The 25006-nt window shown below is 44.3% G+C and overlaps 1 protein-coding gene across 9 annotated transcripts in view; it reads left to right on the top strand.

Moving 5' to 3' along the window:
* The window catches only part of TMCC1 (transmembrane and coiled-coil domain family 1), a 249804-nt gene extending 242544 nt beyond the window's left edge, over window positions 1–7260 (top strand). For 8 of the 9 annotated variants that reach the window (XM_033210825.1, XM_033210824.1, XM_033210823.1 and 5 more), the window contains 2 exons: window positions 2092–2227; window positions 6022–7260. In XM_033210825.1, the coding sequence (XP_033066716.1) occupies window positions 2092–2227; window positions 6022–6336 (451 nt within the window). In that variant the 3' untranslated portion in view covers window positions 6337–7260. The remainder of the gene's footprint in view (window positions 1–2091; window positions 2228–6021) is intronic. The other variant, XM_033210827.1, reaches the window with a different exon arrangement.
* The last annotated feature ends 17746 nt before the right edge of the window (window positions 7261–25006 follow it).

Raw genomic sequence — 25006 nt, forward strand, 5'->3', positions numbered from 1 at the left:
GTTTATTGCATAATTATTGGGAGGGAGAATGTTTATGATGCTGCAACATAAAAATTACCTTAAACAGAGAAATTTATTATATTCCTTAAAAGTTTGTTTACATATTATAGATGTGATTAAAAAGAAGAAAGAAAGGAGATAGTTTTAGATGTGTGAGTTTGTTCTGGCATTTTTATTCTTTTAGTACGAAGTCCCTTGAGACTCACATGCTGGTGTTAAATGCTACCTGAGTGGTAATACATTCCCTGTTGGGATGAGAGCTACCCAGCTGCCCTCTGCCTGACAGAGGTTTCCATTCTACACACCAGAAGCTAAGACATATGTTTATTCTTCCCTTTCTTTTACTCTCTGTTTCTATTGTTTTTAAAAGTGGAGTCTTCAACCTTTCTCCTACCTACTTAGCTGTTTAGTTCCTGGGACTCCACATACAACCTACCCCAGTTGGTCTTCTTCACCACTATGAGAAGACTCGTTTTCCTAAAAACACATGTTCATCTTGTGACTCCTCTACTCAGTAGTCTGCTTTGGGCTCATTTACTATCTATTCTAGAATCCCAGCTCTTCGGATCTTCCAGATTTCTCTTTTCTTCCTCCAACATAGATGCACTATTCTAGTTATTCTGTACATTTATCATCCATTTCTCTCCAGACCTTTACTCACATTTATTTTTCCACCTAGAATCTCTGATCTCATCCCTTAAACCTTTTCTAGGCTGGGCATGGTGGCTCACGCCTGTAATCCCAGCGCTTTGGGAAGCCAAGGTGGGCAGATCATCTGAGGTCAGGAGTTTGAGACCAGCTTGGCCAACATGGCAAAACCCCATCTCTACTAAAAGTACAAAAATTAGCTGGGTGTGGTGGTGGGCACCTGTAATCCCAGCTGCTGAGGAAGCTGAGGCAGGAGAATCACTTGAACCCAGGAGGCGGAGGTTGCAGTGAGCCAAGACTGCGCCACTGCACTTCAGCCTGGGCAACAAGAGCGTGACTCCATCTCAAAAAAAAAGCAAAAAAACTTTTCTAATCCTGCCTCTCCTTAGATGCCGTGTCCAGGTTCCATCTTTATGTAGATTACTAAACCTTCCCTTATGCCATCCTAAGTGCTAGAGATACAGTATGAATAAAATAATTCCTACTCCCAAGGAACCCTACCTCCTTTTTATTCTCCCAGCCACACTGACCTACTTTCTAATCCTCAGACATGCCAAGCTAATTCCCATCTTAAAAACCTTATACCTGCTATTTCCTCTGCTTAAGACATTCTTCCCTCAACATTTCAACAAGGCTCTGTTTGTATCACTCAAGTTTCAGCCTTCATAGTTTAATAGAATTGAATAGGGGAGAGACCTTCCTTGACCATTCCAGCTTCATCAGCCTTCAGGCACTCTGTCTTATACCCCTATTGATCTTCTTTGTTTTACTTCTCCATATGGGAAATCATCTTGCCTCCCCGACTCCTTAGAGTACAAACTCCTGAGGGCAGGCACTCTGTCTTGCTTACCACAATATTCTTAGTACTTTGAATATGCCTGGTACATAGCAGGCTCTCAGTAAATATTTATTGACAGAAATGCCCCAGACACTTGTGCTTGGCCATGGGGATGATGGACCCCTCTGGCTCTGGCATTCTAGGGCTCTGAATCACAAACATCCAGGTGAGTGAGCTGGTCAGTTCTGGAATAAGCTACTAGTGACTGCCAGAAGGTTGGTTTCCATTGGTGTGTTATCTTTTCATGAGGCTTGCTTAATTGTACCCTAGCTTTTGCCTCTCCCATATGTTGTTCAGAGTAGCCTAACGACTGCCTCAATATTATGGTTATGCTCAAAGCTAATCAGGGCTGCTGGCATCACTGCAAATACTGTGCATTGAAAAGATTATGGAACAGCCGTGTTGCTATGTGATTTGGCCTTGAGACAAGCTATCTTTTCCAGAGACTAAGAGCTGTACCCACTAGCACACCCTGTTAACCCAGGCCACTCAATTTCTTTGTGCTTTTATTCCTTTGTAGAATGGGTTTTAGGGATTGGATGTAAATAATGCCAGGAAAAATATTCACAGAATGTATAAAATTCTAACCTTTTTTTTCTCCTTAGATGTGAACGATTAGAAGAACAGCTAAATGACCTAACAGAGCTCCACCAGAATGAAATCTTGAACTTGAAGCAGGAACTGGCAAGCATGGAAGAAAAAATCGCATATCAGTCCTATGAACGGGCCCGGGACATCCAGGTTAGTATGAAGGAAAAGGTGTAAATGCAAAATACAGTAGGGTTAGAAAGAAAAAAGGAAAACAGCAGAAGGAAAAAAGATGAGAAGGTAGAGAACAAAGAAAAGCTTATATCAACTATATAAGAGTACACTTACTCTTAAAATGATTGAGGTGCATTTCTCAAAAGTTTATACCATTTTGGGTTGGTATGTCTGCTTGGTACTTGGGAAATGTTTCTTAGGATCACAGTAGTCTCAGTGTGTGGAAAACCACATGAATCCTATTTGTCCATTACTGCTTCAAAAGCAGCTCTGACAAGTATTAGGGCCATTTTGCCCTTGTCTTCTTGTGTGGGAAAGGGGGCTTTTATTCCAGCTGCCAAATCCAGATCTCATTTAGGCACATTGCCTGACAGTTCACAAGAATAACCCATGAGGCAGTCATGTTTAATTAAGGCTAATCGCCCATCTGTTTTATTCTATGAGGAAGTAGAATATTTAATTTTTTCTTGTTTCTATATGGAGGTATTTCTAAGGGAACAGTTCTTAGTGGTTTCATATGAAAGCATTTTGAAAGACGCTAGTGTTGGAGAAGGGAAGTGGGCCAGAAAACTTGTATTACAACAGCCTAAAAGAATCAAGGGAATGTCTAGATCATTTACCCGGATGCCATCTTCTTCAGGCCCTGCTTATGTTTTAATTATTTTTTCCGTAAGATCCTTCTGGACTGGACAGCATCCATTGTCTGTCTGCAGTTAGCTTCAGTCTGAAGTTACCCAAGCCTTACCTCAAATCCCAGGAAACCAGGACCCATTGAAACCAAGACCAGAAAAACTCATGGCTCCAACCAACTTTGGAGGATATCTGACCATAGCTAGGGAAATAGGTTCTATCCCTTGAATACTTTGGAATTAATTTAAACTCATGGGTGAAGGCCATGGCCTTGAGGAGAACAGACACTTTTTTTTTTTTTTAATTGGGAATTAGGCATATGTTAAATGGAAGCTTTATTCTAATTGCATATGTTGTAAGAAGTTGTTATTAGTTACTGGTGGTTCTAAACATTGGAATCATTAATGTATTAACACTTTGTCACTATTGCATTACTAATAACGTTTCATTAATGTATTAGTATTTTACACTGTTTTCAAGTATTTTTTAGTAATTGAGAGAGATACAGAATATACAATCAGGTCTTGGTAATATAGGTTTTTAAATTAAACAATATAAAGTTAAAAAATAGCAAGAACAGGCCAGGAGCGGTGGCTCACGCCTGTAATCCCAGCACTTTGGGAGGCCGAGGCAGGCAGATCACGAGGTCAGGAGATCAAGACCATCCTGGTGAAACCCCGTCGCTACTAAAAATACAAAAATTAGCCAGGCGTGTTGGCGGGCACCTGTAGTCCCAGCTACTCGCGAGGCTGAGGCAGGAGAATGGTGTGAACCCGGGAGGTGGAGCTGGCAGTGAGCTGACATCGTGCCACTGTACTCTAGCCTGGGCGACAGAGCGAGACTCCATCTCAAAAAAAATAGCAAAAATAGACACTTTTAATGTTTGGTCTAGTGTGTGGGCATAGTGTCCTCTTTACAGAGGATCAACCTAAAGGAGAGTGTGCCCTTAAGAAGGCAGATCGGAGATCCCTTTCCACTGATGTCAGGGATTGACTTGACTTAGAAAACACCAGGTAGTGTGTATAAGGAAGCATGTTCAAAGAATGTTCACCGCATCATTGTTATAGTGGAAAAGTTGAAAACAACCTAAAAATCCCCAAGAGGGAACTAGCTGCATCTATTATAACATAGCCTAGCCATACTATAAAATGCTCTGCAGCAGTAAAAAAAAATGAGGTAGATTCTGTGTATTGACATGGAGAGATCACCAAGACCCCTGTTGAATGAAAAAAAGCAAGTTGTGAATCGATTCCTATAGTATGATACTATTCCATGTTTGGAAAAGCCAACCCCTGTAAAATATTTTAAAGAGGTTTATTCTGAGCCGATATGAGTAACCATGGCCTGGGGAACACAGTCTCAAGGGGTCCTGAGAAAATATGCCCGAAGCAGTTGGGTTAGTTTAGCTTTATACATTTCAGGGAGACAGGAATTGTAAGTAAAATCCTAAATCAATACATGGAAACTATACATTGGTTTGGCCCAAAAAGATGGGCCATCTCTAAGTAGGGGCTAATAAGTCATAGTGGGTTTTAGGAATTTTTTCGCTGGCAGTTGGTTGAAAGAGTTAAGCTTTGTGTAAAGACTTGAAGTCAGTACAAAGGAATGCCTAAGTTAATGGGGTCTGCCGTCTGTCATGTGATGCTATACCCGAGTCAGGTTGGAAAGAAAGCCACATTAATACCAGTTAATTTTTTTAAAAACTGATGTGGCCGGGCGCGGTGGCTCAAGCCTGTAATCCCAGCACTTTGGGAGGCCGAGACGGGCGGATCACGAGGTCAGGAGATCGAGACCATCCTGGCTAACACGGTGAAACCCCGTCTCTACTAAAAATACGAAAAACTAGCCGGGCGAGGTGGCGGGCGCCTGTGGTCCCAGCTACTCGGGAGGCTGAGGCAGGAGAATGGCGTAAACCCGGGAGGCGGAGCTTGCAGTGAGCTGAGATCCGGCCACTGCACTCCAGACCGGGCGACAGAGCAAGACTCCGTCTCAAAAATAAAATAAAATAAAATAAAAATAAAAACTGATGAGATGGCCTGGCGCAGTGGCTCACGCCTGTAATCCCAGCACTTTGGGAGGCCGAGGTGGGCGGATCACGAGGTCAGGAGATCCAGACCATCCTGGCAAACACGGTGAAACCCTGTCTCTACTAGAAATACAAAAGATATTAGCCAGGCGTGGTGGCGGGTGTCTGTAGTCCCAGCTTCTCGGGAGGCTGAGGCAGGAGAATGGCGTGAACTCAGGAGGTGGCGGAGCTTGCAGTGAGTGGAGATCGTGCCACTGCACTCCAGCCTGGGCGACAGAGCAAGACTCCGTCTCAAAAAAAAAAAAGAAAAACTGATGAGATTTTATGGTTTGTAGGGTGAGATTTAACCCTTGTCTGGCATGGCCTTAGGTCTTGTTTATAATTTGGTGTCTTACTGCCACAAAGAGTCCATTCTGTCAGTCTTATGATCTCTATTTTAACATTAATGTTGGTCATTTGTGCTGCAACTCAAAAAGGGAGGGGATGTAATGAGGCATGTCCAGCCTCTTTCCCATCATTGCCAAGAACTCACTTTTTCAGGTTTCTTTGGGGTCCACTTTGACCAAGAGGGAGTCCGTTCATTCCGCTGGGGGGCTTAGGATTTTATTTTTAGTTTACAGGAAATAAAAATAAAAATTCCATATCTTTTCCTTGACACATATATGTATACACTTAAACACAGATAAAAGGGTGAACACAAACAGTATTGCTTCAGGGACAGGGATTGGAATTGAAGGAAATGTCAGGAGAGACTATCCTCTTTGAACTTTTTTATGTTGAACAAATATATTCTGTGCAACTTAGATTAATTTTCAATGAAAAAAGAGCATATATTTGTGGTCTTGTCATTAAAATGTTCTAGACTAAATAAATGTTAAGTGTGGCCACTGCTTCCTGTGATTCATCCCACTGAAATGCAATGGAGGGCAATTTGGGGGAGTAATAGTCACTTGAATAGTGAGTTATACATCTAGACTTTTCCATTCATTCAAGGCTTCAGCATATTTATAAAATCATTGGCATTGCTCAAGATGCATCTGGCTTGCCCAGGGGGCATGTCAGCATCTCAGATTACTTGTGAGCAGAAGGCTTAACTCTTCCCTGTTCTGGCCCACAGGAGGCCCTGGAGGCATGCCAGACGCGCATCTCCAAGATGGAGCTGCAGCAGCAGCAGCAGCAGGTGGTGCAGCTAGAAGGGCTGGAGAATGCCACTGCCCGGAACCTTCTGGGCAAACTCATCAATATCCTCCTGGCTGTCATGGCAGTCCTTTTGGTCTTTGTCTCCACTGTAGCCAACTGTGTGGTTCCCCTCATGAAGACTCGCAACAGGACGTTCAGCACTTTATTCCTTGTGGTTTTCATTGCCTTTCTCTGGAAGCACTGGGACGCCCTCTTCAGCTATGTGGAACGGTTCTTTTCATCCCCTAGATGATGCTGGCACAGAAGGTATTGTTCCCTACCCTCTGGCGAGTGCATGCAGCAGAGAGTTAGACAGCAACTTACCTACTCTGAAGTTTTCTACAACAACAAAAGAGTTGAGTGAATCTGTTTACATTTAGAATAATGTTTTTTTCTTCAAGAGACGCAATTGCAATAGTATTTTTTAGATTTTATCCAAGAAGTTTTTTGGGCGAAAATCTTGGATCATTTTTATGTAGCATGATTTTCCTTGGGATGCAAATCTTAAACAGTCCTTTAATATGAACCAACAATCTGGAGCACACCGAAGGGCAATCTAAATTGTGGCTTGAAGGACTGCACTAAAACCCACTAAAAATATGCGAAAACCTAATTAGGGCAAACCAGTTAAACCTAACACCCTGCCTTGGGCTCATCACCTCTCCCTATCCCAGACTAACTTTACTGTGAAATCCTACCACATTCCATGTCTGAATTTTTGGATTCGGGGTGGATTTTCGTTGTCCGTGGAAGAACACATGGATCTCCCTGGCTTTCTCACCCAAGTTGGCCACTTACGCTAACCCTGGAAGTATGATCACTTTTGAACCTGCCCCTTAACCTTTACTAGGATACAAAAGTGAAAGCATCATCACCCAAAGGATCACTGCACAGTCCTACTACAGTATTTTTAAGTAGCCCTCTAAATACTTAATTTTAAGTAAAATCTGTTGGCCGCACTTTTAAGGTTTTTTTAATATGTGTATAGGTACCAACCTAAAAATAAAAAATCCGAACAGCATACTTGAAGAATGTAATACTCAAACTCTCAGTGCTTCCTTATGGTTTCTAATAGGATTTTTTATTATTGTTATTATTATTATTGGGTTTTTTTGGACAGGGTTGGGAGGGTCTTTTATTTTTCCTTTGAAATAAAGAAGTGATGTTTTTAAATGAAGAAATGTGTGGATATTTAAGTGTGCTGCTCCCTCTTGTCTTGAAACAGTTTGAGTAAGAAAGTCTTGCTGTAAATGCTGCCCTCTGCCGCCCTTGTTTTGAGATGCAGTTTCAACTCCCTCTGGCTGCTGCTGCTGCTTTTGGTGTCCCGATGTCCCTACGCCCCCGTTTTATGGGTTTAGCTTAGTTGGAGAGGAAAGGGTTGTGCAAGGAGAGGAGGAGGCTGTTTCCACAAACCAGTGTAGTAGGATAGGGATTTTTTTTTTTTTTTCTCCCCCAAGAAAATGTTCACCCAGTGATCTTGGGCTGGGGTTGTCTTTAGGAAAAGTTGAGACTATAAGAGTCATAAATAAGTCCTTGTGTTTCCTTAATTTATTTTGTTAACATCCCTAATTACTGAAACCAAAGTGATGATGTGGAGTCTTCTGTTTCATTTTGGCCCCAGCATTTCAATTTCAAAGCTTTATTCTGTCTGCCTAAGAGAATCAACCAAAGGTGATTCTCCTAAAGAGCAGTGAAGGAAATGTCGGGTCAGAAGGACCCAAGTTTTGGGTGTGAAATGTTGCCAGCTTCCTATAATGTAAACTGACTTGTTAACCTAACCTAATTATGCTCAGTGGACTTATTTTTTTTTTTTTTTTTTTTTTTTTTTTTTTTTTGAGACGGAGTCTCGCTCTGCCGCCAGGCTGGAGTGCAGTGGCCGGGTCTCAGCTCACTGCAAGCTCCGCCTCCTGGGTTTACGCCATTCTCCTGCCTCAGCCTCCCAAGCAGCTGGGACTACAGGCGCCCGCCATGTCGCCCGGCTAGTTTTTTGTATTTTTTAGTAGAGACGGGGTTTCACCATGTTAGCCAGGATGGTCTCGATCTCCTGACCTCGTGATCCGCCCGTCTCGGCCTCCCAAAGTGCTGGGATTACAGGCTTGAGCCACCGCGCCCGGCCTCAGTGGACTTATATAGATGGTTTAAAAAAATGAACTGAGCTGCTTTCCCCCATCCCATAACCAATTCCATCATCCTGGTGGAACTTGAACATTTAGAGTTTATCTAGAGAGCTTGGTTAATTTTCCATATTATTTGTAGTATTGGTCACAAATGCTGTTCCCTCTTGGTCTCATTCTGTGCAACCAAGTGAATATAAGATGCCCTGAAAAGAGTAGCAAAGTATGCTTTGCCTATTTCCCCTTACCAGGAAATTCCTTCAGAACTAGATTAGCATTGACCTGCCTGTCTGAAAGGACAGTTTACCTAACGGTGCCAGCCTCCTTTTGCTTTGGCAAGCTGGATTTCTCAGAGCCAGCATGTTGTTTCCATAACTACTTTGACATTTTAACTCAGGTACCCCAGTCTTCACCCCAACCTCAGCTGATTGTAGTACACCTGCTAGCTCTGTTGCCCCCTCAAAACTAGTACCCAGAGTAGGGCCACAAGGGTGATTTTTCTCTTTAAAAAAAATAATTAGAACCAATTCATGTTCATGCCAAAAACAAATTGTCCCCAAGCCTATATATATTAAAATGTTAACTTTGCCTAAAAATATCGCAGTGACTTTTTAGGCAGGAGTGCCAAAGGACACTATGAACTTTTTGAACTAACAGTTTCTCCTAACTTTCTGCTTTAGTATAATTGCTCAGAGTAGAGAGCCCCCACAAAGTTATTTAAAAGATGCCCTAGCCACAATCCACCAGTTTTTCTAAGCTAGAACCTTTGAGTCCCCCAAACTGCCTGAAGACTTAAGTTTTGTGGGCACTGGAAGTCACTTTGATAGATGCATTGAAACTGTCCCCATTTGCCCTGGAATGGTTTCTATCAAAGGAAGGTTTTCACCTGTAGAAAGCTCCCTGCGCTCCAGCCAAACAGTCCCATGCTAACTTTCTATCTTCCTTTCTCAGAGTGTCTTAGGAAGGACCTTCAGTGCAGATCAGGTGCAGTAATGGCTTTCTAGCCCTCTTGTCCCTTAATTATTCACCAGACCCAGAAGTTGTGTGCATTTAATGCTGTTTGTAACCATGCATCTGTTTTCATTCTTTCCTGTACCTTATGCTGCCCATCCTGTTACTTTTGAGTTTCTTTCATTACGGTTGTTCTTGGGTTCTTTTGTCTTTTCATAGCTCTTCTATAACCTTGCTTTAATGGCTTAACAGTTGTTCTGGGTGGAAACTTCGCCTCATTTGAATGCTCCTCTAAAAAAAGAAAAGAAAAGAAAACTATATTCATTCCCTTTAAAATGAAACATTCCTGGATTATTTTTCCATGCCCCTAGCCTGGGTGAGTGAAGCTGGCTGTGTTGGCCTGGGTGACTGTTCAGGTTGTAGAATGCGCATTTTACATTGTTTATGATAATTGAAGGGTACTTCTGTCCGCTCCAATTTCCATTCCTTGGTATACTCAGTATGTCCTAGTAAGGAAGGCTTTCCACTCTACTGGCTCCTAAGAAGCAAAAGTAGGTTAAATTTTATACTTCACTGACTAGGGTCTTCTTTCTCCCCTGTTCTAAATGGAGTAAAAGTCTGATGCCAAGACAAATATTGGGAGCGAGCCTTCCTCACTAGCCATGTCCAAATGAGCATATTATTGGTCTTCATTGCATTTGGTTTTGTTTCTGATTTCATGTTCCTTTAAGGTACAGTCAGAAGAAAATGCTGAGTTCTGAGAGAGTTCCAATGAGGAGCTGTCTTTCAGCTTTGGAAAATATGCATCTAAAACAAAACCAAACATTATTGTAATCTGACACAGGCAAAATTATGGTTCCCACACCCTAACCCCAAATGAAACCTGGGATTTTGAATGTGGCTCTAAGCGTTAACATTACTGTCTGTATGTCGTGTATGCTAGGTGATATCCTCAGTAGGGATTGACTACTAGACTGTAAGTGTGTTTTATCAAAGTGTGTAAGAATAAAAACTCACTTGCACGAATTGAAACGTAAAGAAATGACACTTGTGAACGTGTGAACGTTAACACTGTAGTTGATAGATCTTAAGCTGCTAATTGTTGAGAGAGATTTAAATTTATGTTCTGTCTGGTCGCTGCAGATTCTCAGCAGCACTTTTACTGTATATAGAAATTGAAATAAAGACCTCAGCTATTAACCTGGTGGTCAGACTCGTGTTTGTTTTGCTCTTTATTTTTGAAACATTTAACATACATAGTTTTACATGCATGTAATGCATTATTAGCCAGCCTGTTGCCACCTGTAATTTTGTTATAGAAGTAGTAATTTCTATTAGGACTTTTTCCTGATGATCTCTGGGAAGTCTGGAAATCCTGAAGTCCTAAACTTGCCTTTGACCTGGTACCAAGCAGAGACATGATGACTCGGTCCTTCACAGCTCCAGTCTGAACGTTGAGAGCTTTAGCCCCACTTCTGGCTTACTAGCTGTGTGCCTCTTACCCCAACTATAAACTAGTGATACCACACCACCCAACTTGATCCTACAGGTGGATGTTGTGAGAGCAAAGGATACATCTTGTGAAATCTTTGAAAATTCCTCTTAAATATCGGCCAGGCTGCCATGTACAGATATGCAGGTTGTATATTGCCCAACCCTGGGGGGGCTTCATAAGTGTGATAAACTGTGAACAACATGCAGGAGTTGTGTAGTATATACAGGATACATAGAGCTGCCATGATAATGGGTGATACATAATTTCAAAACCTGCTTTATTTTTATCCATTAAAAACTTTGGAGACTTACTGAATGCCAGTAAAAACTGGGTGTGGTGGCTCTCATGCCTGTAATCCCAAAACTTTGGGAGGACAAGGTTGGAGGATTACTTGAGGCCAGGAGTTTGATACCAATCTGGGCAACATAGTGAGACCCCATCTCTACAGAAAATAAATTTATCTGGGTGTGGTGGCACACACCTGTAGTCTCAGCTACTTGGGAGGCTGAGGTGGTAGCATCACTCGAGCCCAGGAGTTTGAGATTACAGTTAGCTATGATTACACCACTGCACTCTAGCCTAGGTGGCAGAGCGAGACCCTGTCTCAAAAAAAGAAAACTTCGGAGAGTGGAAGGCAGATGACATAAATTTGAGAAGCTGTGGTGTAGAAAACAGACTGGGGAGGCAGAGGAAGGTATGGCCAACTAGAAATGCATGCTTCACCTGAAGGGTTCAAATATACTTAAATCCTATGGGCCAAACTAAATATTTAGCTGACTTGTAGCCCCAAGTCTATAGTGAAGAATAGCTAACGTTTATTGAGTATTTACTGAGTGCCAGGCATCATTCAGTTTTATCAGTCAGTTCTCCCCACAGTCTTATGCAGGAGATACCCTCATTGTTTAGGTAAGGACATGAAGCTTGGGTTAAATGGCCTGCCCAAAATTAATGTTAGGAAATGGTAAATTAATGCAATGGAAAATAGGTCTATGCAATCTATATAACAAAAGATGAGCGTCCACAGTATGTAAGAGTAGAAATCAATAATCATCTTTCCTATTGGTAACAGCCCAATAGAAAAGACAGGCAATGGTTATAAACAGAGCTCATAGAAAAAAAATGGCCAGTAAGCATACCAGAAAATTGTTCAGCATCCTGTATAATCAGTGCATTAAGAGTTAAAAAGCCGGCCGGGCACGGTGGCTCAAGCCTGTAATCCCAGCACTTTGGGAGGCCGAGGCAGGCGGATCACAAGGTCAGGAGATCGAGACCATCCTGGCTAACACGGTGAAACCCCGTCTCTACTAAAAAAGACAAAAAAATTAGCCGGGCGTGGTGGTGGGCGCCTGTAGTTCCAGCTACTCGGGAGGCTGAGGCAGGAGAATGGTGTGAACCCTGGAGGCAGAGCTTGCAGTGAGCTGAGATCGTGCCACTGCACTCCGGCCTAGGCAACAGAGCGAGACTCCGTCTCAAAAAAAGCCAATTGTGGAACAATATATGGTCTCCCATTTATGTTGAGAATATGTATATTTGTTTAAATATATGCATGTGGATGTATAAAAACTTTGCATTAAACTGTCCCATTATTTTGGGAAGGGAGAGGGAGGAACAGTGGTTAAGCAGCACCTTCAAGCTTGGCTTCTATAAAGTATGAATCTCTTTGAAGAAAATGTATTTGTTTATTTTTTAAATTAAATATATCAAAAACTTAAAAATAGGTCCAGTGAGAAGTGAAAAAGGAATTGATAGTGTTCCTAATGACAGATCATACTAGACCATCTTTTGCGTCCAGATTGCCTTAGAGGGGGCTCTAGACCAAGTTTGGGCCACCCCTTGAGCTTTCTTCCAGCCCTAGATTTCTAGGCTTGGTGGTCAAATAGATGTCCTGCTGCCAGAGGCCCTGCAGACTGAGAAGGAGGAGCACGTGTGGAGGTGACAGCAGCAGCTGGTGCCTCCTATTTAGCCAGCAGTATTCAAGAGCCACGCTATACAAGACTGGGCTGTGGAGGTGTGTTAAGCCAAGGAAAAAGGAACTTGGTAGAATGAAATACATGTGGTAAAGAGGCAGAAGACGTGTGGGAGCAAAGAGGAGGAAGCAATTCTAACAGGAATCGGGAAAGGCTCAACTGAGGAGGCCATGGTAACTGGACTGAGAGATGGTGGCTTTATGATGAGCAGAAATAGGTGAGGGGGCATTTCTATTGGAGGTATTAGCAAAACCACAGAGGTGAAAACGGCCCAGGTGAGCAGTTCAAGCAATGGATAAGGAGCCATAAGTGACTGGTAGGGGCCCTGAAAGAATGTGTGAGAATCGTATGTGGGGGCCAAGTTGCAAGAAATCTTGAATACCACACTAAAGGTTTACCTTGTGACTACAAGAGAAGCCTTTACAGGCCTTGTGTTTAATTACAGCCCTTTGAGAAGAAACTAGAAACCTGTTTTTCATGTCATCCCAATCAGCTGGGTGTTTGAGGAATGGTGTCCAAGGTATTTGGTCTTTTGCCTATTGATCCTGTAAGTAGAGGCTCTTCACAATTTTTTGATAAGTGGAAAAAGGGTGTGGGCAACTCAGTTCAGTTCAGTTCTTTAAAAAAAAATTCCTGGGCAGGGCACGGTGGCTCACGCCTGTAATCCCAGCACTTTGGGAGGCCAAGGCGGGCGGATCACAAGGTCAAGAGATTGAGACCATTCTGGCCAACATGGTGAAACCACGTCTCTACTAAAAGTACAAAAATTAGCTGGGCGTGGTGGCACTCACCTGTAGTCCCAGCTACTCAGGAGGCTGAGGCAGGAGAATTGCTTGAACCCGGGAGGCAGAGCTTGCAGTGAGCCGAGATCGCACCACTGCACTCCAGCCTGGCAACAGAGCAAGACTCCATCTCAAAAATAAAAAATCCCTGTCACCTTTGGTATCACAATCCTTAAATCCCAGAGCAAGAGTACTTGACAAAATTTATTCACGCTTCTGTCTTACTGAATGTTTGAGCTATTCAAGAGAATATTCTTTATCTGTTGGAAGAATTCAGTTCAATAGTTTTCAAGACTGTATTAAAAGGTGCAGCAAATCATGATGAAAATGAATTATGTTAAGTTTTGCCTAAAGCTGCTTCTGTACATATCTTAAGTTTGACCTAAAGGTTTCTCCATACATAGGGAACTGTAACCTAGCCAGGCGTAAGCAGATTGGAACCTACTCTTGTAACAAGTAGCCAAGTCTCAGCCAATAACAGCAGCCGAACTTCAGTCAATCACAGGCAGCCAACTGTTGAAATAAGGTACGTGCCCAGAATAAGTTTAACAAGAATAAATGAGGTCTGTGTACCTCACTTCAATTTTTTATACACCACTTGCCTTTTTCTTTCCATGAATGTTAGCCATATGGCAGCCCCAGAGTCTCACTGAACCTGTCCTGGTCTTAGGGGCTGCCCGATTCATGAATCATTCTTTGTTAAATATAACTTGTCTAAAGTTTTTATTTTAACTATTTTATTTTATTTCATTTCATTTTATTTTGACAGAGTCTTGCTCTGTCGCCCAGGCTGGAGTGCGGTGGCATGATCTTGGCTCACTGCAACCTCCATCTCCTAGGTTCAAGTGATTCTCCTGCCTCAGCCTCCCAAGTAGCTGGGATTATAAGCCTGTGCCACCACACCCAGCTAATTTTTTGTATTTTTTAGTAGAGACGGGGTTTTGTCATGTTGACCAGGATGGTCGCTGGTCTCAAACTCCTGACCTCAGGTGGTCCACCCACCTCAGCCTCCCAAAGTGCTGGGATTATAGGCATGAACCACTGCACCTGGCCTCTTTTAACAATTTTAATAACCACTCAACCTTAAGAGAAGGTTGTGAGGATTAAATGAAAATTGTACAGAGCCTAGCCCAGCATCTGGCAAGAGAAAGTGCTATACCATGATCTTGATTATTAGTAGACAGAATTCCTGGAGGACAGGCACCTGTGTCACTCATCTAAATCTCTTCAGAATATAGCACATCTCCCATTCTTGCCAACGAAGAGCCCAGTAGCCAGAATTTGGGCTATCCCCGGCCAGTCCTGGCCCTTAAATTGGTTTGGGGAACCAAAAAATCAGTATGTGTCAGAGAATAGGCTGGCCATGGGGACAACAAAAGAACATCATGTCCATAAGAACAAAAACTTGCAAATGGGGCCAGGCACAGTGGCTCACACCTGTAATCTCAACACTTTGAGAGGCCAAGACAGGTGGATTGGTTGAGGCCCAGAGTTCAAGACTAGCCTGGGCAACATAGACTCTATCTCAAAAACAAAACAAAAAAAAGCCTTTGCAAGTGGATACACATGTAATTGGCTGATAATCTATTTAACTTATAATTTCTTAACCAACACAGTGACAGGGACATTGTCAGTTTGTGGCTATGCCCTAAGTGCCTGAAACAATGCCTGGCCCAGAATTGGTGCTCATTAAAAAGTGGAACTTAAAAAATTGCTATTGAGTCCCTATTCTGTGCCAGGCACAGTGCCACTTGTTATGCTTTTGATTCTTTCAACTGTTCTAAAGAGGAGGTGGTGGCCAGGCGCGGTAGCTCACGCCTGTAATCCCAGCACTTTGGGAGGCCGAGGCGGGCAGATCACAAGGTCAGGAGATCGAGACCACAGTGAAACCCCGTCTCTACTAAAAATACAAAAAATTAGCCGGGCGCGGTGGCGGGCGCCTGTAGTCCCAGCTACTCAGGAGGCTGAGGCAGGAGAATGGCGTGAACCCAGGAGGCGGAGTTTGCAGTGAGCTGAGATCCGGCCACTGCACTCCAGCCTGGGCGACAGAGCGAGACACTGTCTCAAAAAAAAAAAAAAAAAAAAAAAAAAAAAAAAAACAGGAGGTGGTATAACTTCCATTTTTCAGATGAAACCAAAAGCTAGGGTAGGTTGTTTGGATTTTATCTTGTAGACACAAGCTGTTTCACTAGTAAATGGCAAAGTCAGGATTTGAACTTGGTTGAGTTTGATTCTAAAGCCCATGCAATTTCTGCTATTCCATTTTGTTGGACAAGGAATCAAGATTTGTGGATTTCAGACTTCGTGTAATCTTGAGAAGGCAAGGATCTGACTTTTTCTGGATCTCTGAGTCCCTGCTATAAAGTCACCTTAGTTCTCCTCCAGCGATCAAACAATAAAACAGTATTTGGTGCCAAGCTCATGATCTCCCTACGAGCATTGGCCATGACCACCAAAAGGGTTAAACATCAGGACAGCACAAGGTGGGAGTTTATAGCTGAAATCTAGGCATGACCATAACAGGATTGTGTGTGTGGCAGAGGGGAGGAGGAGCAGGGGATGGATCTGAGGCAAATGTACAAAATGTCTGTATGATGGTGGGTACCAGTATTCTTACCGTATGAGGTATTTCAGAATCTAAAAGAGAAAATAAAATATAAGGAATCTGGAGGGTGGAAGGAGGGAGAGAAGCAGGCAAATAATAACGAATGGATGAAATAATCTGGGTGGTGAAATAATCTGTACAACCAATCCCCATGACATGTTTACCTATGTAACAAACCTGCACATCCTGCACATGTATCCCTTAACCTAAAAGTAAAAAATAAAAATAAAAATAAGGAATCATGGTATTGACATATAGCACATTAATGGGAGCATTAAATGATGGTAATTGGGCATATTGATGTTCTTTGTGAAATCTGTGAGTTGTGCTCAACTGGTCAGAATTCTTTTTGTTTGGTTTGGTTTGGTTTGGTTTGGTTTGATTTGGTTTGGTTTTTGAGACAGAGTCTCTGACGCCCAGGCTGGAGTGCAGTGGTGCGATCTTGGCTCACTGAAACCTCCTCCTCCTGCGTTCAAGCAATTCTCCTGCCTCGACCTCCCGAGTAGCTGGAATTACAGGCACATGCCACCACACCTGACTAATTTTTGTATTTTTAGCAGAGAAGGAGTTTCACCATGTTGGCCAGGCTAGACTCAAACTCCTGACCTCAGGTGCTCTGCCTGCCTCAGCCTCCCAAAGTGCTGGGATTATAGGCGTGAGCCACTGCGCCCAGCCAACTGGTCAGAATTCTTATAGAGCACATCAAGATGTCTCTGGTATTTCAAAAACCAGTGTTCAAAAGAAAAATATAGTATCAGTTCTATCCCACTTAGTTTTTCATTTACTGTAGTGATTAAAGGCTCATACATACTATGGGACGTCTGAGAGAAGTAACTGCAAACAGCTTAAAACTTTTTCATTGGCCAGGCACAGTGGCTCACGCCTGTAATTCCAGCACTTTGGGAGGCCAAGGCAGGCAGATCATGAGGTCAGGAGATTGAGACCATCCTGGCTAACACAGTGAAACCCTGTCTCTACTAAAAATACAAAAACTTAGCTGGGCTTGGTGGCACGCGCCTGTAGTCCCAGCTACTTGGGAGGCTGAGGCAGGAGAATCACTTGAACCCGGGAGGCGGAAGTTGTAGTGAGCCGAGATCACGCCACTGCACTCCAGCCTAAGCAAGACTGTCTGAAAAAACAAACAAACAAAAAAACTTTCTCATCATGTCCTTTACAAGCAAAACATAAGGATTGTTTTAATAGCTGATTTTTTCTTTTTTTTTTTTTTGAGACAGTGTCTCACTCCGTCACCCAGGCTGGAATGCAGTGGCGCGATCTTGGCTTACAACAACCTCTGACTCCCGGGTTCAAGCGATTCTCCTGCCTCAGCCTCCCAAGTAGCTGGGACTACAGGCACCTGCCACCACACCTGGCTAATTTTTTGTATTTTTAGTAAAGATGGGATTTCACCATGTTAGCCAGGATGGTCTCAATCTCCTGACCTCGTCATCCACCCGCCTCAGCCTCCCAAAGTGCTGGGATTACAGGCATGAGCCACTGCGCCTGGCCAATAGTTGATTTTTCAAACACAAAATGTAAGAATTTCAAACATCAGGCCACACAGTTTTCATCTCTTTTTTTTTTCTTTTCTTTTTTGAGACAGGGTCTCACTCTGTCGCCAAGGCTGCAGTGCAGTAGTGCAATCTTGGCTCACTGCAACCTCTGCCTCCCGGGTTCAAGTGATTCTCCTGCCTCAACCTCCCAAGCAGCTGGGATTATAGGTGCATGCCACCACGCCTGGCTAATTTTTTGTATTACATTTTTGTATTTTAGTAGAGAGGGGGTTTTTACCATGTTGGCCAGGCTGGTCTCTAACTTCTGGCCTCAAGTGATCCACCTGCCTCAGGAGTGGAATTTCTGTGTCATATGGGAACTCTGTGTTTAACCTGTTGAGAAACTACCAGACTGTTTCCAAAGTGGCTGCGCTATTGTACATTCCCACTAGCAGTATATGAGGGTTCCAGTTTCTTCATATCCTCACCAGCAGTTGTCACCTGACCTTTTTTTTTTTTTTTTTTGAGAGAGAGTCTCGCTCTGTCGCCCAGGCCGGAGTGCAGTGGCACGATCTCAGTTCACTGAAAGCTCCGCCTCCCAGGTTCACACCATTCTCCCACCTCAGCCTCCCGAGTAGCTGGGACTGCAGGCGCCCACCACCACGCTCGGCTAATTTTGTTTTTCTATTTTTAGTAGAGATGGGGTTTCACCATGTTAGCCAGGATGGTCTCGATCTCCTGACCTCGTGATCTGCCCACCTCAGCCTCCCAAAGTGCTAGGATTACAAGAGTGAGCCACTATGCCCAGACTTTTTTTTTTTTTTTTTTGATACGGAGTCTTGCTTGGTCGCCCAGGCTGGAGTACAGTGGCTCAAGCTCACTGCAACTTCTGCCCTTCTGCCTCCTGGGTTCTAAAGCGATTATCCTGCCTTAGCCTCCTGAGTAACTGGGATTACAGGCATGCATCACCATGCCCGGCTAATTTTCATGTTTTTAGTAGAGAAGGGGTTTTACCATGTTGGTCAGGCTGATCTCGAACTCCTGACCTCAAGTGGTCCACCCATCTCCACCTCCCAAAGTGCTGGGATTACAGGCATAAGCCATCGTGCCTGGTCCTGACTTTTTTATTCTAGTCATCCTAATGGTTGTAAAGTAATACCTCACTGTGGTTTTGATTTGCATGTCCTTTATGACTAAGTATTTTTATTCTAATATCTCTTTTCATTAGCTTTCCTATTTCCTCCCAGTCCAAGCTGTGACTATCACATTTCATTATTGCTAGTGTGCCTGCCCTAAAAGCCCTTCATTTCCCCCCAACAACTGCCTTTCATTTCTTGTGAGCTGGGGATCCATATAACCCAACGTCAGATTAAACGAATTCTGAACAAGCCCCACAAATAAGATATGTGCTTGGATTTTGTGACTGCTTATCTGGCAGTTTTGAGACTATTTCTGCTTAAAACCAGATTTTATTGAAAAAAAAAAAAAAAAAGATGGAAGGAAGGAAGGGTCAGGAAGGGCAGGAGGGAAGGCAGGAAGGAGGGAGTGAACCATTGCAGCGTAACCTGGTAGAAGTTACTCTGGCCTAGGCTCTGATTCCAGCTCAGCTTCCCACTAGTTGTGTAACCTTGGACAAGGTCCCCTAACTTCTCTGAACCTCCATTTCCATGGATGGTGAGGGTTTGAGCTAGATGATTTTTTAGTATTTGTAGCTCTGCTGGTCAGCCTACATCCTCATGCAGGCATCCCATCTCTGCCCACATGCCCACATCATGCCTCGTGCTGCTTCACTCCTCTGCACGTTTGCACACTCCACTCCCTCTTCTTGCAATGAGCACCCTCCCATACCATTTGTCTACTTGGCAAACTCCTATTTATTATTCTTTTTTCCTCCAGCTTCATTATGATTGACAAATAAAAATTGTGTGTGTGTGTATATATATGTATAATATATATGTTTTTTTAAAGACAGGGTCTTGCTCTGTCATGCAGGCTGGAGTACCGTGAGGCTCACAGCAGCCTCGGCCTCCCAGGCTCAAGTGATCCTCCCACCTGAGCTTCCAAAGTAGCTAGGATTACAAGTGCACACCACTACACCTGGCTAATTTTAAAAATGTTTTTATGGCCGGGCGCAGTGGCTCAAGCCTGTAATCCCAGCACTTTGGGAGGCCGAGACGGGCGGATCACGAGGTCAGGAGATCGAGACCATCCTGGCGAACACTGTGAAACCCCGTCTCTACTAAAAAATACAAAAAACTAGCCGGGCGAGGTGGCGGGCGTCTGTAGTCCCAGCTACTCGGGAGGCTGAGGCAGGAGAATGGCGTGAACCCGGGAGGCGGAGCTTGCAGTGAGCTGAGATCCGGCCACTGCACTCCAGCCCCGGCGACAGAGCAAGACTCCGTCTCAAAAAAAAAAAAAAAAAAAAAAAAAAAAAAATGTTTTTAGAGACAGGGTTTCGCCATGCTGCCCAGGCCAGGCTGGTGTCCAACTCCTGGGGCTGAAGTGATCATCCCACCTCAGCCTCCCAAAGTGCTGGGAGTACTGGTGTGAGCCACCGTGGAGAATGGATAACTGTATTTTGCAGTATGAGAAAGACATGAGATTCAGGGGGCCAGGGATGGAATGATATGTTTTGAGTGTTTGTCCCCTCCAAATCTCATGGTGAAGTGTAATCTCCAATGTTGAAGGTGGAGCCTGGTGGGAAGTGATTGGATCATGGGGGTAGATCCCTTATGAATGACTTAGTGCCATCCCCTTGGTGATGAGTGAGTTCTTACTCAGTTCATGTGAGATTTGGTTGTTTAAAAAATTGTGGAACCAGGAGGAGGTGCCTCTCTCTCTCTCTTGCTGTCTCTCTGCCATGTGATGCCCTGGCTCCTGCTTCACCTTCCACCATGATTGTGAGTGTCCTGGGACCCTCACCAGAAGCCAATGCTGGCACTATGCTTCATGTACAACCTGCAGAACAGTGAGCCAAAATTAAACTTCTTTTCATTATAAATTACCCAGCCTCAGTTATGTCTTTACAATAATGCAAGAATGAGCTAATATAGCACCCAAATAGCCAAAGCAATCTTGAGAAAGAAGAACAAAGCTGGAAGCATCATATGTCCTGATTTCAAACTATATTACAAAGTCATAATAATAAAAACATTATGGTGCTGGCATAAAAACAGATACATAGACCAATGGAAAAGAATAGAGAGCCCAGAAATAAACCCAAACATATTCAGTCTGCTAAAATTTGACAAGGGCACCAAGAATATGAGGAAAAAATATTCTCTGCAATACATGGTGTTGAGAAAACTGGATATCTATATGTAAAAGAATGAAATTGGACCCTTATGCCATACAAAAAAATTAACTTGGAATTAAGGCTTAAATATAAGACCCAAATAAAACTGGTTTCTGGAAGAAAATATAAGAAAAAGGCTCATTGCCACTGGTCTTGGCAGCGGTCTTTGGGATATGACTCTTACTCATTCTTTTATTTAACTTTTTTACAATGAAATTTCCCAAAAATCCACAAAAAGAGAAGAGTATCATGAACTACAATCAACAATTACCAACTTCTTTTTTTTTTGAGATGGAGTCTCGCTCTGTCACCCAGGCTGGAGTACAATGGCGCTATCTTGATTCGTTGCAGCCTCCATCTCCCAAGTTCAAGGGATTCTCCCACCTCAGCCTCCTGAGTAGCTGGGACTACAGGCGCACACCACCATGCCCAGCTAATTTTTGTATTTTTTGGTAGAGATGGGTTTTCACCATGTTGGCCAGGCTGGTCTCAAACTCCCGACCTCAGGTGATCCAACTGCCCTAGCCTCCCAAAGTGCTGGGATTACAGGCATGGACCACCACGCCCAGCCAACAATTACTAACTTCTGGTCAAACCCTGCTTCATCTATACCTGCCGTCCTCTTCCCACGTCACTTCAATCTGAATCCTTTTGAAGCAAATACCAGATAGGATACATCATTTGTCTTTTTTTGGGGGGGGAGGGGTGAAATGGTGTTATTGTTTTGTTTTTAGGTGAAACTCATATAACATTAAATTAACCATTTTAAAGCGAAAAACTGCATGGCATTTAGTGCATTCGCTATATTGTGCAACCATTACCTCTATCTAATTTGAAAACATTTTCATCACCCCAAAAGGAAATCTCATACCCATTAAGCAGTTGCTCCCCATTCTCCCTTCTACCCACCCTGGGTAGTATGCTTTCTGTCCGCATGGATTGACCTATTCTGGATGTTTCACACAAGTGGAATCATACAGTATGTGATCGTTTGTGCCTGGCTTCTTTCACTTAGCATGGTTTCAAGGTTCACCCATGTTGAAGAGTATGTCAAGACTTCATTCCTTTTTACAGCTGAATGATATTTCACTATATGGATAGACCACATTTTGTTTATCATTAGTTGATAGACACCTGGGTTGTTTTCATCTGTTGGCTATTGTGAATAATGCTGCTATGCCCCTGGGTGTACATGCACTTGTTTGAGTCCCTGTTTTCAATTCCTTTCCATATATACCTAGGAGTGGCATTGCTGGGTCATGTCGTGATTCTATATGTAACTTTTTGAGGACTTAGGGAGCTTCTCCTTTGTGAAGCCTGTCCTGATGTCCTCACATACATGCAGTTGAGCTCTCCACCTCTGTCGCACTCTGTAGTAGCACCTATCCATAGGTGTAGCCGCTGCACTTCCAGATTCTCATCCTCCTCTGCTCTCAGCCATCCACTGAGCAAAGGGCAGACAGGCAGGAACGGGGGCTCTTCTTCAAGACTTTCCTTTTCCATCTCCCTTCTTTCACCCACTCACACGATCCAAAGATCCAGGCCTGAATTGCTGAATTGGTTCTGTTGGTTAATTTGAGGTTTTACTGTACTGAATCCTTCTTCTGGTAAACTTTCTCACCCATCCTCATTCTTGTGAACAAATGTGAACCTAAAAGAGCTAATCCTTCAGGACAGATCCTTAGTGGCTAACTGGGCCTAAATTTAAAATAGAGCCAAGAGGCCATTTGCTGATTAGAGGTCACACACATACTGAGTTCCCTGAAAATCCACACCTCTCTCTTCAACTTTGGGGTGTTTAGAGCTTACCTGCACCAGCCACTCACAGCTCAGCTCAGTTATGTCAACCAGTCTGAGCTGAGCTGTATCAACCAATCAGGGCTCAGCTGTGTTGACTAATCAAAACTAAGCAAATTTGAATCCTTCATTTGCATAAATCGACCTGATTAGGAACCTTGGCAGGGACTTTCCCTATAAAACCTGAACCCTCCCCTTGTTCTCTGGAATGCACCTTCATTTTATACCAAAGGCTGCATCTCCCTGGTTTGCAAACTTAATTGGAATAAAGTCTCTTTCCTGGCCAGGCATGTTGACTCACGCCTGTAATCCTAGCACTGTGGGAGGCCAAAGCTGGAGGAGCTCTTGAGCTCAGGAGTTCAAGACCAGCCTCGGCAACATAGTCTCTATAAAAAGTTTAAAAATTAGCCAGGCATTGGCTGAGCATGGTGGCTCATGCCTGTAATCCCAGCACTTTAGGAGGCCGAGACAGGTGGATCACTTGAGGTCAGGAGTTCAAGACCAGCCTGGCCAACATGGTGAAACTCTGTCTCTATCAAAAATACAAAAATTTAGCTGGATGTGGTGGCGCATGCCTATAATCCCAGCTGCTCAGGAGGCTGAGGCAGGAGAATTGCTTGAACCTGGGAGCCGGAGGTTGCAGTGAGCTGAGATCATGCCACTGCACTCCAGCCTGGACGACAGAGTGAGACTCCATCTCAAAAAGAGAAAGAAAGAAAGAGAGAGGAAGGAAGGAAGGCCGTCTGGCCGGCCAGGCATGGTGGTGTGCACCTATAGTCCCAGCTCCTCAAGTGGCTAAGGTGGGAGGATTGCTTGAGGTCAAGAGGTTGAGGCTTCAGTGAGGCACTGCACTCTAGCCTGGACAACAGAGCAAGGGCCTGTAAGAAAATAATAATAAAGTTTCTTTTCTCCAAATCCCTTTTCAGATAACTTTTGTTCATACTCCCCGTAGTTCACATGAAACTAATTCCCACCTGACCTCTGGCTCAAGGGATGGACAAGTGATCTAAGTCAGGCCAACTGGAGTCGATCCTGGAACTCCTGATGGCTACATTCAGAATGGAGCTCTACTCCCTAAACTTACTGCCTACAAGGACCCTGTGTAGCCAGAGCTGCCAGAGCACAGTCTGGACAGACCAAAGCATGAAGTCACAAGGGAGGAAGGCAAAGCCCAGACACAGAGAGTTGGGTTTCTTGTAAAACCAGTCTAGCTCTTGGATGCAGCCCCACCTGAAGCCACTTTCATCTCTTGAACCTCCTTTGTCATGATAAATTCTCCTTATTGCTGAAGCTAGTTTGAGTGGGTTTTGCCACCTGCAGCCCAGTGACACATGTGGTGGTGGACCTGTAAGGCACTGTCTGCCAGCGCCTCCCCTCATGACCACACCTCCCTCCAGCCATGCAGTCTTCATGGGAGCCACCACGTTCTCAGCATGGGGCTTTGGAGCTTAGGACCAGAGGGAGGCAGTGCCAGTTCTTGGGCCCTAGGGGCAGGTCATTGTGAATTTGATACAGGAGAGCTGTTGGCAGGGAAAGGCTGCAGGCAGGCAGGGGAGGTAAGAGATAGCACCCACCACAGCCCCCAGGGAGAGGCCCAGCCTCCTGTGACCACATTACATTCACCCTCCACGTGGCTTGGCTGCTCGGCCTGTCTTTTGATCATGTAACAGATGCCAATCTACTTTGCACTGATCCCCTTTCTGGCCCCCTTGTGGCCAGGAGGCAGGCCACCCACTGCTTCCCACAGGGCCCAGCCCCTCCCCACCACAGCTGGGTCCCAGCATCTTTGCCACCCCTGGAAGCCTGAACCGCAGGCCCAGAGCAGCAGAGCACTCTCGGGGCCAGGCTTGTCCTGCAGAGCTCTGGTGGTCAGGTGCCCCTGGGGCCTCTGGGGCAACACGTCTGTGAGGCACACCCGAAGTGGGCAGAGCAGGTGTTCTGGCACCTCCTGCCCAAGTCTGGTGACCTCAGGCAACCCACTTCACCTCTGGCTGCCTCTTTAACGCAGCTGAAAAATTGAGATAATACAGCACTGGTCCCATGAAGTTACTATGAGGATTTCATGAGTTAATCCACGCGAAGTCTCTAGGACAGCATGTGACCGGCACTTCTCCCTCCCCCACACAGGCCTTCTAGGATGTCCTCACTCTCCCCTGCTTATGCACGCCAGTGTCGGCTATGCTGCGCTTCACACCCGCTCTGTGTTGAGCTGTGCTGTGTGTCCACACGTCTGTCCACCCAGGGGATGGTGAGCAGGCTCAGGGGCTGGGCTCCCCTCCTCAGGGACCTCCCAGTCCCTCAATGGGTGGGCGTGTGACTGTGACCCTGAGACATAAATCCCCTGAGGCTGCTTCAGGATGCCCCCAGTTTTGGAAAGGGAGAGACCAAGTGTGAAGCAACCAATGACTGAGACAGAAATCTCGG

The sequence above is a fragment of the Trachypithecus francoisi genome, unplaced genomic scaffold (assembly GCF_009764315.1).
Source record: "Trachypithecus francoisi isolate TF-2019V2 unplaced genomic scaffold, Tfra_2.0 Lachesis_group0, whole genome shotgun sequence".
NCBI classification, from domain to species: Eukaryota; Metazoa; Chordata; class Mammalia; order Primates; family Cercopithecidae; genus Trachypithecus; species Trachypithecus francoisi.